Source organism: Alosa alosa, chromosome 23 (assembly GCF_017589495.1).
Source record: "Alosa alosa isolate M-15738 ecotype Scorff River chromosome 23, AALO_Geno_1.1, whole genome shotgun sequence".
In the NCBI taxonomy this organism is placed as follows: domain Eukaryota; kingdom Metazoa; phylum Chordata; class Actinopteri; order Clupeiformes; family Clupeidae; genus Alosa; species Alosa alosa.
The window spans coordinates 10345538-10358037 of NC_063211.1; the positions used below are offsets into that span (position 1 = coordinate 10345538).

General features: G+C 46.4%; 3 protein-coding genes across 4 annotated transcripts in view; 1 reads left to right on the forward strand and 2 right to left on the reverse strand.

Moving 5' to 3' along the window:
* Positions 1-1641, reverse strand: part of slc5a7a (solute carrier family 5 member 7a) — an 8185-nt gene extending 6544 nt beyond the window's left edge. The window contains exons 1-4 of the mRNA XM_048234324.1: positions 1379-1641; positions 812-1118; positions 167-280; positions 1-50 (exon numbers count right to left, since the gene is read on the reverse strand). The exon at positions 1-50 is cut by the window's left edge and continues 106 nt beyond it. Of these exons, the coding sequence (XP_048090281.1) occupies positions 1-50; positions 167-280; positions 812-995 (348 nt within the window). The 5' untranslated portion in view covers positions 996-1118; positions 1379-1641. The remainder of the gene's footprint in view (positions 51-166; positions 281-811; positions 1119-1378) is intronic.
* Positions 1454-4419, forward strand: LOC125288961 (cystatin-like). Its single transcript, XM_048235675.1, has 4 exons — positions 1454-1518; positions 3770-3884; positions 4016-4132; positions 4330-4419. Exons 1-4 carry the CDS (start codon positions 1454-1456, stop codon positions 4417-4419), a joined length of 387 nt encoding a protein of 128 aa, XP_048091632.1.
* A 2365-nt stretch (positions 4420-6784) lies between these two features.
* arl6 (ADP-ribosylation factor-like 6) lies at positions 6785-12452 on the reverse strand. 2 transcript variants are annotated; one of them, XM_048234325.1, is made up of 9 exons: positions 12207-12452; positions 11028-11173; positions 10823-10884; positions 10532-10600; positions 10159-10253; positions 9423-9552; positions 9110-9165; positions 8560-8572; positions 6785-7504 (listed from the first exon to the last, which is right to left on the reverse strand). In XM_048234325.1, the coding sequence occupies exons 2-9, from the start codon at positions 11148-11150 to the stop codon at positions 7471-7473; spliced, it is 582 nt and encodes a 193-aa protein (XP_048090282.1). In that variant the 5' UTR covers positions 11151-11173; positions 12207-12452; the 3' UTR covers positions 6785-7470. The 2 variants fall into 2 exon arrangements, with proteins under 2 accessions (XP_048090282.1, XP_048090283.1); XM_048234326.1 differs by lacking the exon at positions 8560-8572 and having other exon boundaries at positions 12207-12450.
* Between the last annotated feature and the right edge of the window lie 48 nt (positions 12453-12500).

The following is a 12500-nucleotide window of genomic DNA, read 5'->3' on the forward strand; positions in this document are numbered from 1 at the left end:
CATGGTGACGTAACCACGGGAGCGCATCGGTTTGGCGAAGAACAGGCCACCTTGGTGAAGAAACTCGTGTCAGAGAGCAGCGGGCGCCTGAAATACCGTGCTAAGTTTGAGCAAACTGCTGCCTGTGATTCATGCAAGTGATTAAAAATGCTTTGCGCACACTTACCCACGACAAGACTAAGCGCGTAGCCAAAGGGAGCTTGTGCCCAAGCTAAGCCGTAATCGGGCAGATACACATACTCAGCTGTGCCGTTGATGTAGCCCCCTCCAACCCAGGTAGCTGTCCGAAGAGAGTAAAAAAGCCATTGTGTCATCTAGATCGTAGTTATTTTCATATTCCTAGGACTTTATATGAGCAGTAATAGCTTGTTGTAATTCATCTCAAAACTTGACGCGCATATAAAAAATAAAAGATCAGAATTAAAACGCAACAAAATATCCTCGTTGTTTGCATCATACTAAATAAAAATATTAACAATTATAAAAACTGTAGGCCTACAGTAGGTTAAATGACAAACTAACGTGATGCAAAGAAATGCAAAATAAATGAAAGATGAAACTGGCTAAAATTATTTGCATTTCATTTTTCGTCTAAAATCTACATGCCCATCTAATAGACTCTTCTTTATAAGAACTCGAGGAACCTTTCTGTATATTTTTGTAATTACTGAAATATTTGAGATAAAATATTGGACACTCGTGTAATTAATTAAATGTTTAAAATATGTCTTGCAATCTTAAAACTGTACAACATTAAATTGCCCGGTTGTGAGCGACTAATGATGCTCATGGGCTTTTCGGCTCGCCTCACCTGTCATAGTAAATCCGCCGACAAACAAGCCGATGTCTCTCCCCCCGACCATGATGGTCTCGCTCCGATCCGTGCCCTCTACCACTCCCGAGTTCTTGTTCTTCCAGGCGGCCCATATTCCCACGATCAGGATCAGCAGGTAGAAGATGACTATCGCCACCAGTCCTTCCACATGGATGGCCATCCTCCGGTCCACTCACCGCTGGAATCCCGGGATCCTCGGGGAAGCGAATGGCATCGAGACGCACGGGGCTCTGAGAAATCGGCGCGGAGTGTCCTGAGCGCGAGGCAGGGAGGATGTGACGGTCTGAAAAGAGAGGAGGGTGGACCTGTTTGATCCTCTCGAGAGGAAAGTTCTGTTACACGGTAAATTTGTCACTGCGTATTTTTCTTCATTTTCTACTTGCAAAGGGACCTTCGATGATTGACAAATTTCCAGCTGTTCCACCACCAAGTCAACACAGGCTGTGCGTAAAGCTATTTGCGCCCGTATTCGTGACAAAATAATATTGTTAAAATCAAAGTTTATGGATTATTGAACATATAGAGTGTATAATGGTTTCTTACCTTGGAGAGTTAAATCTTAACTCACACTGGCGTAGACAGCGCGAGCTTTGCTGGAGTGAAGAGAGACACCGCGAAATGACATCTGGGCGCAACAGTCTGGATTTGGAGACGGGCGTGTTCCTCAGAGGAAATGTGTCCAGGTAGCTTATAAGCAGGAAGGGTTCGTCTGCGTGTCCGAGAGGGCGAACGTCAGAGCCCGCTGAATGGGGCGCAGGTTTATGAATAAAGATGTCACGCTGTTCAAACGAGTGCGCGTCACTGGACGGTGGCCAACGTGGAGTGGCCCGCTGAAAATAGCCTTGCGCATTGTGAGCTCGTAAATCAACCTGGCCAGTCATTTATAGAATGCTTCTCATTCATGTTCAGCTTGGGCTTGAGAAGAGTGACTCGACGGCGTATGTCTCGGTCAGGGAAAGGATAAATCATCATCCGAGGCTCCCCCTCATCTGCTTTGGCCGGGCGCGGCGCGGCTGCTGTCCGCGGTGCTGAACTTATGACCTGTCCCTGTTGCTGTGCTCACAAGACTATGGAAGGAAACAGAGCCCGTTTCATTAAAACCAAAAATAAAAATCCTGTCAAACTCGCCTGGACGACCCTTACAAAACCATTTATTGCCTCTTGAAAACCGTGAAACATAATTGTTGCTTCTCAAATAAACAGATTTAACGGCGCTAGTACAGCAGCGCTTGGACCAATTTGGCTTTGACGGATGTTGACAGGCAGCCAAAAGCACCCAATTATGACGCCCGCAGAGAAGGCTTCCTCGGCCCACACAGATGCTTGTCTAAAGTTTTCTACGAAAGCTCAGCTCACCATGCCCGATTAGGACATGCTACACAGAAAGCAATGCGTGCTGGCTCGAGGTGTTCATTAAGGCTTTCTGGTGACTTGGGTTTGGTTTGCCTTTGCATTCTCATTAGGTAGGCAGACAGCAAGGCTTGTCCTCTAAAATCTTTTGGAACTGAATTGGTAAACAGTACCGCTTTATCGCCTAATACATTACTGAGGTAGGCCTAAATAAATTATAAATTAATAATAAAATCTTAAAACGGGCGCTTTTAATGTATCACTCGGTTAATGAGTACTTTACTCATCTGTTTACACACGCCCCCCTCTCTCACTTCCCCCACCTCTCTCTCTGAGAGAGAAAGAAAGAGAGAGAACATTCAGACCCTTCCACTTTGATCACATGTTGCCATGTTGAATCATCAATTAATTTCCCCTTCAGCTATTTACACATGATACTATATTACTCAAAAGTGCAAACTGTTTTTTGGATTTTTAAAAACACATTGACAGAAGTCTTCAGACTCTCTGCTATGACACAGCTCAGATGCCTCATATTTCTCTTGACCATCTTTAAGATGTTACACCTTTGATTGGAGTCCACCTGCGGTAAATCCATTTGATATGATTTGGAGAGGCCAACACAGTCTCACACCTGTCCATACTAGGTTTCTCTCGACTGACGGTGCCAAGCGCCAGTGGGTGGAAGCTGCTGCCTGCAGAGCTCCGAATCAGGACTGTGTCACGCACAGATCTGAGGAAGACTGCAACATATTCTGCTGCAGTAAAGGTCCCAGCAGCGTAGCAGAGCCTCCGTAGTTCTTCATGGAAGGTTGAGGGAACACTGAATAGTGCAAAGACAGAGAGATGTGTCAAGAAACCGGATCAGAGTTTCCCCATCAAGTCTTAGGTGCTGCACCCCAAGTGGTTTTGGAGCACTTAAGGCGCAGAGAGCACTGTGCACAGTGTGTGTGTGTGTGTGTGTGTGTGTGTGTGTGTGTGTGTGGGGGGGAAGCCCATGGGTAAGTGGTAAGGGGGTCTCCAGCTAACCTACAGAGTTCACCTGTGCGTGAGGAACGAGTGTGTCCAGTGTAACTGTGCTGAGAGGATGCTGAAGTCAGCAGTGGGCAGCCTGATATCTTTGTCAAATACAGAAACAGCGGAGTAGGTCAACCTGAACCTACCCATGCACGGACTGTTCCAACTGGGTGACCCCATTCAGAAGGGAAAAAAGTAATGACTGCGCGCTTTGCAACAGCTTCTAAAGCACTGACCGATGACATAACTTCTGGCCTGATGTGACTTATCAGTCTCTCTCTAACACTGCTAATGTCAGATAAGAAGTTAATAACCATTGTCAAGCATTTTATCAAACTCAAAAGTAGGTTATCAGAATAAAGCAAATGAAGGAGCCGGTGTGTGGTCCTTAGTCCGCATATTTGGGTTGTATATAAAACTCGCAGGTGCCTTCAGCTCAGCCACCCAGCCTCCTGCTCCGGTACTGACGATGACGAGCCCTGTGACCCTCTTCTCCAGTCTGCTGTGCGTCTGCACTTGCGCGGTGAGCGTCTCCGCGGCTCCCACCGTGACCGTTTTGCTCCCCAGGCCCAATGCAGAGCTCGTGCAAGAGATGGCCGTGTACGCAGCAGTCTACTACAACCTACGCTCCACCGATGAGTTCGCCTACAAAGTGACTAAGGTTGTGGACGTGCAGACCACGGTGAGTTTCAGGTTGATCCTACTGAGATGAACACAAATTCTTAATGTCAGTTTCGCATCGCATGCAAGGCTCACTGTGGCATTGTTGTGTGGTCATGGAGATTAAACGCAGTTTTAATTGTGTGCTCGTAGATTAACCGAGGCGTAGTGTACTCAATGGATGTCCTGCTGGGCCGGACACACTGTCCGAACGGGAGAACACCCAACCTGGAGTCCTGTGCGCTGTTCAGCTCGCCTCCTGAAGCTCAGGTAGCCTTCCCTGGATTTAATACGCTACTGTAACGCATTCCACAACTTGATATTTGTATATTTGTTTGATTAGATTGTATGCATCATAAGGAAACCGCGATCGAGGCTACTAAAACGTTTCAACCAAGTCTAATACAATCTCAAATGTATGCTCTGTGCAGCTGGATAAGACAGGCTGTGTTTTCTCTCTATTTCAGACTCTAAGGTGCCACTTTGTGGTCCTCAACGACCTTCTGGATGACCAGAAGCGCCTGCTGGACAGCAGCTGCACGGCGACCACTCAGTAACACCAGAGACCTGCGCTACACCCCAACCCCTGCTGCCCGTTCCCCAACCTCAGAGCCCCTGGCTGACAATTGGGAGCCACCACACCGGATCCCATAGCCGAGTCTTTAGTTATATTCAATAATTTATTTAGTATGTTAAGTTTGTCCATACAAAGTATGTTTCACTATTTAAATACATGATCGTCGGTATGTTAAATATTGCGCTAGATATAGCTGTGCTGAGCTTGCTGAGGGAGACACGTGGTTCTGACAGGCCCACTTCAGCGCGAGCTGGAGGAAGCGGAGCAGTTCGGTTGGCATGTCACTTCTATCCGCCACGCGCCAATGCCCCGTGTCAACCCGCAGCCTCGGGGCCGGATCACGAGACTCGTGCAGGGACTCGGCACGCTCTCATGGGTGACACCCGCGCGCTCGGAGGATCCGATTGGCGTTCTCCTGACAGACACGACGGCCGAGTGGAGAGGATTCCTTCAGAAGCAGAGACGCGCGTTTTCTCTCTGACACACAAAGCTACTCTTCAGAACAAACAAAAACACCTTAAACCCAACATGTCTCTCTTGTGTCTGGTGAATATGAAGAGGTCTGCTGGTCGGAGGAGACAACCCCTCCTCCCTTCCTGCTTCAAGCTTGTCTGATTAGAGTTGTATTCCTTAATCACGGACCCCGATCAGGCCGCTTGCTCCCATAACTCCATCAGCGGCAGATGGCTGCATGATTAGCTGGACCTGTGCGCGCGCTGATGTACTCACCCGACTGTCCTGCTGAGGCAATAGTCTTTATGAAACACACACACACACACACACAGTGCCTTGTCGGAGCGCCAGTGTGCGGTTCACTCCATTACAGCTTGTTGCACATCTCCGCGGTCGACACGGCGGGACTGGATCCGGAGAGGACAATCAGGAGCCCTCAGCAGCTCCTCATACAACAAGGCGACGCGCCATGTCTAACTCTGTCCCACACACACATGAACTTCCTATCTTACTTTCTGTCACACACATGTATGGACACGCCATGTCTTGCTTTCCTTCATACACACACAGCATTCAGTCAGTGGACCCTCAATTAAATGCTAAGGCAAAGTTTAAAGTCCAACTAAAGCTCACTAAATAACTATGCAAAATCTATTTGCAAATGTAATACCATGACCAAATAGTGGTGGGTTAACTAAAAGCTCTCACGCCACATGATGCCATTAGCTTATGCAGGAGAACTCTGCTCATAGACTGATTCTGCACTATGAGAGATAGATACTTTATTGATCCCTAAGGGGAAATTCAAGAATGCACAGCAGTTAAATTAGAGAACTTTGCTCATAGACTGATTCTGCACTATGCCCCGCAGTTACATTAGGGTCCAATATGTCCTAACAGGAGCACAAGACGGCTTGAAGTCAAAAAGAAAAATCAGATAAATGTGAGAATTCTGTCTTGTCAAAAAAAAATAAAACTGCCAAATACAAGAATTCTGTCTGGTTGATTCAAGTGCATCATGAATGACATGGAGCTCAGCAGCAGTCTAGTCAGGCAGGTGAACAGGTGGGCAAGAAGCAGGCTCCAAGACTCTAGCCAGGCAGGTGAAGCAGGCTCCAAGAGTCTAGCCAGGCAGGTGAAGCAGGCTCCAAGAGTCTAGCCAGGCAGGTGAACAGGTGGGCAAGAAGCAGCTCCAAGAGTCTAGCCAGGCAGGTGAACAGGTAGGCAAGGTGAGGCAGGCTCCAAGAGTCTAGCCAGACAGGTGAAGCAGCCCCAAGAGTCTAGTCAGACAGGTGAAGAGGTAGGCAAGGTGAAGCAGGCTCCAAGGCCCACTGGTTCTCCTGGGTTGAGTTGTTTAGAGACACAGAGTGCTCACAAAGGGCACACACACACACACACACTCAACATCATGGACGTGTAAAATCTAAAATCAACCAGTTTGTTCCCCTAACTCCACTCACCTCTGCTCACATACACACATATACCTGTGAGAGAGTTCAGTCCTACAGTGTGGATGTGTACAAGTTGAAATCAAACATTTGGATCCCCTCTCCGCCCCAACCCACCAGAGAGAGAAATAAATCGGCTGACACACAAAACAGTGAATCAACCATTATTTATTTATTTATTTCCTGTTAGTCTGGAGAAATCACTGGTCTGAAGGAATGTAAGAAAAGACAGAAATGCATTTACAGGTGAGCAGGTGATACAGGTGAGCGTCAGTGTGCAGCTGTGTATGTGTGTGTGTGTACGTTTGTTTGTGTGTGTGTGTGTGTGTGTATGTATGTCTGTACGTTTGTTTGTTTGTGTGTGTGTGTGTGTGTGTGTGTGTGTGTATGTCTGTGTGTGCGTATATGAATGTATGTGTTTGTGTATGTGCGTGTGTGTATGTATGTCTGTGTGTGTGTGTGTGCGTGTATGTGTGTGTGTGTGTGTGTGTGTGTGTGTGTGTGTGTGTAGCCTTTAATCAGGAGCGAGGCCAGCCGAATGACAGCAAACCTACTCACAAGACACGAAGACCAGTCACAATAAATAAGATGGACTTTAAAAAATAAATACAAAAATGTAATAGTAGCTATTTGTCTATCTCCATGTGGATATAACTTTAGAACTTCAGTTAAACTGGTGACAGAGCTCTTGTGAGAGACAGGAGCACCCCCTGGAGCACGTTGCTGGTACTGCAGGGCACTAGCAGCTCTGCAGGTCTAGCACTAAAAGCACACACACAGTGTGATGGTTGCCAGGTGACGCACTGGGAGTGGAGTATCAGCCCACTTGAAGTGAATCAACTGCTCAGGCCTTTGGCTAGGCTAGACTAGACTAGACTAGACTATGCTGTGTGGTGAGGATGTGTGTGTGTGTGTGTGTGTGTGTTGGTGTGTGTGGTGGGGGGGGTTAGCTAATGTGGCTCCTGTTTCCACTGATCTATAAACAACTTTCTTTATAGATCAGTGCCCGTTTCCCATCCCCAGGGTCATAGGTTAGAGGTCACATGATCACAGACATCTGGAGCAGGAGGTTGCCTAGCGATGTGAGAATGGAGCTGGGGTTGCCGTAGCGATGTGGAGTTTCCCCACCTCTACTGTCTCACGTTCTCATCGTTCTGATCTGATCTGGAGAGGAGAGAGAATAATTATCAGAGCCAATCACAAAGACAAACACACACACACACATTTGTCTCACATTCTCATCATTTTGATCTGGAGAAGAGAGAGAACATTCATCAGACCCAATCACACACACACACACACACACACATTCTGTCTCACATTCTCATCATTTTGATCTGGAGAAGAGAGAGAACATTCATCAGACCCAATCACACACACACACTCTGATCGGACTGATTTGTGTTATTTTGCTATTAAGCTGATTAGACAGACAGGCACATCTGCGTGCCGTGCAGCCCAGTGTTATTGCTCTGGAACCTGTGCAACACTGGCCCTTGTGTTAAACAAATTACCATTCTACTAGCAGATGCTTTCCAGTACAGGCTAGCCTTCTGAAGAGTGAGAAGAACAACACCTTACCAGCTAGGCTAGCCTTCTGAAGAGTGAGAAGAACAACACCTTACCATCTAGGCTAACATCCGTATCTTCCAAAGCCCTACATATTTAATTGGTTTGACATTAAATTACTTTTAGAGAGAAAATGCGAATGACCTTCAGGCTTCTTTGGAGCTTGATAATGACCCTTCAACCAGCTATACAAACCAGCGATACCGAAACACGGTAACGGGCAACGGGCATAAATTATTAAAGACCATATTGATTAGGTATTGATTAGCTCCGATGTTATCAATCCTGTTCAGAGAATTTCTCTTCCTCGGTGGGTGTCTGCGGGACGGACTCAGGTCTCACACACACGCTGCAGCAGAGTTGATGCTGACACTGACACTGACACTGACACACACACACACACACACACACAATCTCAGAAACACATAAGAAGAAAGAAGAAGAGGGAGGAGTGGAGGATTCTTTCTGCATCTAAGACTTTAGGGGAAGAGTGTAGTGTGATCAAACATAAACACACACACATATAGGGACAGTCTCTGGTAACAAACACGTGGGTATAGTAAACTAGCATCAGCCTCAGGTGACACTGGTGCTGAGTGTGTGTGTGTGTGGTACAGGGGAGTCCTACTCTACAGTTCTCAGGTACTTACTGAGCGATTTGCTCTGCATGGTGCCATGCAGGAGAGAGCAGAAGGCTTTATGAGTGGAACAGCAGCATCACGGCACAGAGAGGGGAGTGTGTCATAGGACTGTGTGTATTGCAAGAGTGTGTGTGTGTGTGTGTGTTTTGTAAGAGTGTGTGTGTGTGTGTGTTTTGTAAGAGTGTGTGTGTGTGTGTCTGTGTGTGTGTGTGTGTGTGTGTGTGTGTTTTGTAAGAGTGTGTGTGTGTGTGTGTCTGTGTTTTGTAAGAGTGTGTGTGTGTGTGTGTGTGTGTGTGTGTGTGTGTAGTTTTGTAAGAGTGTGTGTGTGTGTGTGTGTGTTGTAAGAGGAGTGTAAATGTGCATCAAAAGAAGTGTGTGTGTGTGTATTGTAAGTGGAGCGTGTGTGTATCGCAAGAAGAGTGTGTTATGAGGGCTGTGTGTAACAGGACTCTGTGTATCGTAAGGAAGGTGTATATGTGTGTGCATCATAAGGAGTGTGTGTGTATTGTAAGAGGCGCGCGCGTGTGTGTGTGTCGTAAGAGGCTTCTCCTCTTCCTACCTTGCAGCCAGTCGACACCCTCCTGAAGGCCCTCCCCCTTGATGGCATTGCTGGCACTGAAACACAAACAGACAAACACTGCACACTGATTGGCTGCCAGATACCACACACTGACAGATACCGCACACTGATTGGCTGCCCGATGACTGACTGATCGATTGACTGGGCAGGACACACTACGTTTCTACCTGCTATCGGATACAACCAGTCCTACAGGTCCAACAGAAACACTCTTAGTGTGGGTGTGTGTCTCTACTAGATGTGCCAGGGCGTGTAGTGCAGTGTAGTGTAGTGTGTGTGTGTGTGTGCATACCAGATGTGCCAGGGCTTGTCCTTGATGTTCTCCAGGCAGAGCAGCTGCGACACCTTCACTGAGGAAAGTGCCTCCTTCAGGTCCATCTTATTGGCAAAGAACAGGATGGGGATGCGCCGATGCTTGATATCTGTATGTGTGTGTGTGTGTGAGAGAGAGAGAGAGAAGGATGGGAGTGGGAATGGGAGCAGAAATTAAGAGGTCAGTCCCATAAGTTGCCCACACTGCAAGGTAATTTACTAGTTTAAGGCCTGTGTCCTGCGATCACGTTAATTGCGTCGACGGTGGCTATTTTCTATACAAATCCTATGAAATTCAGCGTTCACAGCGCTAAGAGCTCTCGGCAGAAAAAGGCCCTCGGCGCTGACCCGTTTTTTTCCGCAGCGCTCAGAGCACTGAAAGTTAAAATCTGTTCAACTTTTAGAACAGCGCTGGGCTCGTCAATGTCACTTCTCTCTCGATGACTAATCAAAACTTTGTAACCACTTGGCTGAAGCGCCAAGAAAATGAGGTTGAGGGCACCGTCAGTGCAAAAAACATGATTGTAGGACACAGGCCCTTACTGTAATTATCCCTAAAAGGCCACTGTGAGAGAGAGAGAGAGGAGATGGATAGATAGATAGATAGATAGTTTATTATATTCATCCCAAGGTGTGTGTGATTTGTTCATTACCTGAATGAAAATGTAGATAAATAAATATTGTGTGTGTGTGTGTGTCTGTGGTTCGTTCATTACCTGGATGGCTGAGTAGAGTGTCCAGCTCCTCCTTGGCAACCACCATCCTCAGCTTGTCTGAACTGTCTATGACAAATATAATGGCCTGGCCCTCCCTACACACACACACACACACACAGTCAGAGACGGACCAGAGAACAGGAGCCCTCAAATCACAAAGGCCTGTCTTACTCGTAGCAATGTTTCCAGGCATGAGCGCAAACATCTGGTAGTAATGCTCGCAGATATAAACACATACTTGTCTGTGAACATGTGACTGGAAAACCAACATCTTACTTGTAGTCATGCTCCCAGGAGTAAACATACATCTTCCTTGCAATAGTGTTCCAAGATGTAAACAAATAGTGCTCCCAGATGTAACCAAACATCTTACTTGTAATAATGTTCCCAGAGGTTCCGGTATCTGCCTTGTCCTGACATGTCGAACACTGTGAAGGACAGGCTGGCAGAGACATTTTACACATCAGTGACAACAAAACACACACAAACACACAAACACACACACACACACACACACACTATAAAGACCACAGTATTATTAAGTTAAACACTAAGCACCACACACACACCATGGTTAAATCCCAAACGGTCCAAATCCCCAAAACATTGTGTAATCTTACGCTCTAAACACTGCATTACTGTAGCACATAGAGTCAATACGAACCTGGAGGTTTTAAACTTCTCTATGCTGAAGCCAATGGTGGGGACTATGTCTTGCGCCTGAGCCTGCACAGAAGCAAAGAGCACAACTTAAACTTTTCTCCCAGCTGGTAGTTGAATCAGTAAATAGATTGGAGTCTGCTAGTTGGTGGTAAACACTTAACAGTAACTCAGAAGTGCGCTGTGGACAGACACTCAAAAATTCTCACGTTAGACGGCTTGAGCTGGTTGATGATGGTGGTCTTCCCGCTATTGTCGAGGCCCAGGCACAAAACGTTCACCTCCTTCTTCTTCAGCCCCAGCCATCCCGCGAGCTTGTCGAACAGCCCCATTTACCCCGGAGCTCGCGGCGTCCCTGTCCAGAAACATAACGTTACCGAGGCTTTTTCTCGTGCAGGGCCACTAGTGGACACAGCATAAATCACCGGACAGGTGCCAACACGCGAGCGAGGGAAGATAACGTTACACCCCAACGCTTTCCTTTATAATCCGATTAAAGTGCATTAAAGGTCTTAAGGCGCAAGGCGCAACGTATCAAACGCTATCGAGGGAGCTAAGTTAATTGGCAAACAGACTGTTTTTATGTTGAGATTTGTACAATCGTTCAATTACTTGCAACAGTGAATGCAGGTAACGGCATGGTATCGTGAACGGTGCATTAAACAAGCGATTGCTGACCTGACCACCTGTCAGACATGCTATCACTAACTTGCACTAGTTCATACTGGCCATCTATTTAAATGGAGAGTATGTTCACATTAGCTAACGTTATCCTTTACTTCCACAACTTATGCTAGGATAACAGAAACACACTATGCTACATACAGTAAGTATCCTAGCAAAGTAACTGAGTTTGATGTTAGAACTGTAAATTCACGTTATAACTTATACATTATTGTGAAAGTTTAAGGCGATAACGTTAGCAGATTTCAACCTAAGTTTACCTTGGGATGGCGCTAGTAAGATGACCACAGGTAGTAGTAGCTTCTATGCTGATAATAGGCGTGAGCTGGCTATGATACCATATGATACGTTGTGATTGACTGTGGTTGCTCCTGGTAGCGTGAAATTAGCCAACGTTCGCCCCATCAAAGTGCAAACCACTCAAGTTTAGCTTCTAGCTATTTTGCTAACGTTAATTAGCTAATCCCCCGAGCCAACATGTAGCTAACATGTACTGGTTATCAATATCAGGCAAACAGTATCTGAATTAGTAGGATGGTTAGCTTGGGCAAAGTAGGAGGTTATCACAATACAAAGATCAGTTTCAATCATGAGCTGATGGTAGGGTCCGAATTACACGATGGGCTCCACCGACGATTAGAATTTGCACACACAAGCTAATTTAGCTCGCGCTAACTTTAGCAGCTGCATATAACATGTCATACCTGTAACGCTGCCCAACGATTGATTCTCCTTTTGGTTCTGTTCGTCAATGTTAGTTGCAAATGCGTTTCAAAAAGCAAATACACACATTTCTTTCAATAGCAGAGCGTGCAACACATTCATTCTATAAGTGAACAAATGTCACGGCTCGACAGGTTTGTTTGATCCTGTGCACACAACACGAAAACATTTCAGCGCGTTGCTTGGAGACGACGCGTGAGCATCAACGCAGAGCCACCACTACTGCCACCGCATGGACAAATCAAGGACCACGATTACATAAAAATCCTAGTGAT

Bases quoted from the DNA above. Each gene is read 5' to 3' on its own strand.
- LOC125288961 (XM_048235675.1), top strand. From the start codon at position 1,454: ATGACATCTGGGCGCAACAGTCTGGATTTGGAGACGGGCGTGTTCCTC. The intron at 1,519-3,769 runs GTAGCTTATAAG...TTTGCTCCCCAG, and splicing joins CTCAGAGGAAATGTGTCCAG to GCCCAATGCAGAGCTCGTGC. The intron at 3,885-4,015 runs GTGAGTTTCAGG...GTGTGCTCGTAG, and splicing joins TTGTGGACGTGCAGACCACG to ATTAACCGAGGCGTAGTGTA.
- arl6 (XM_048234325.1), bottom strand. From the start codon at position 11,150: ATGGGGCTGTTCGACAAGCTCGCGGGATGGCTGGGGCTGAAGAAGAAG. The intron at 9,553-10,158 runs GTAATGAACGAA...ACACACATACAG, and splicing joins CACTCTACTCAGCCATCCAG to ATATCAAGCATCGGCGCATC. The intron at 9,166-9,422 runs GTATGCACACAC...TTTGTGTTTCAG, and splicing joins GACAAGCCCTGGCACATCTG to TGCCAGCAATGCCATCAAGG.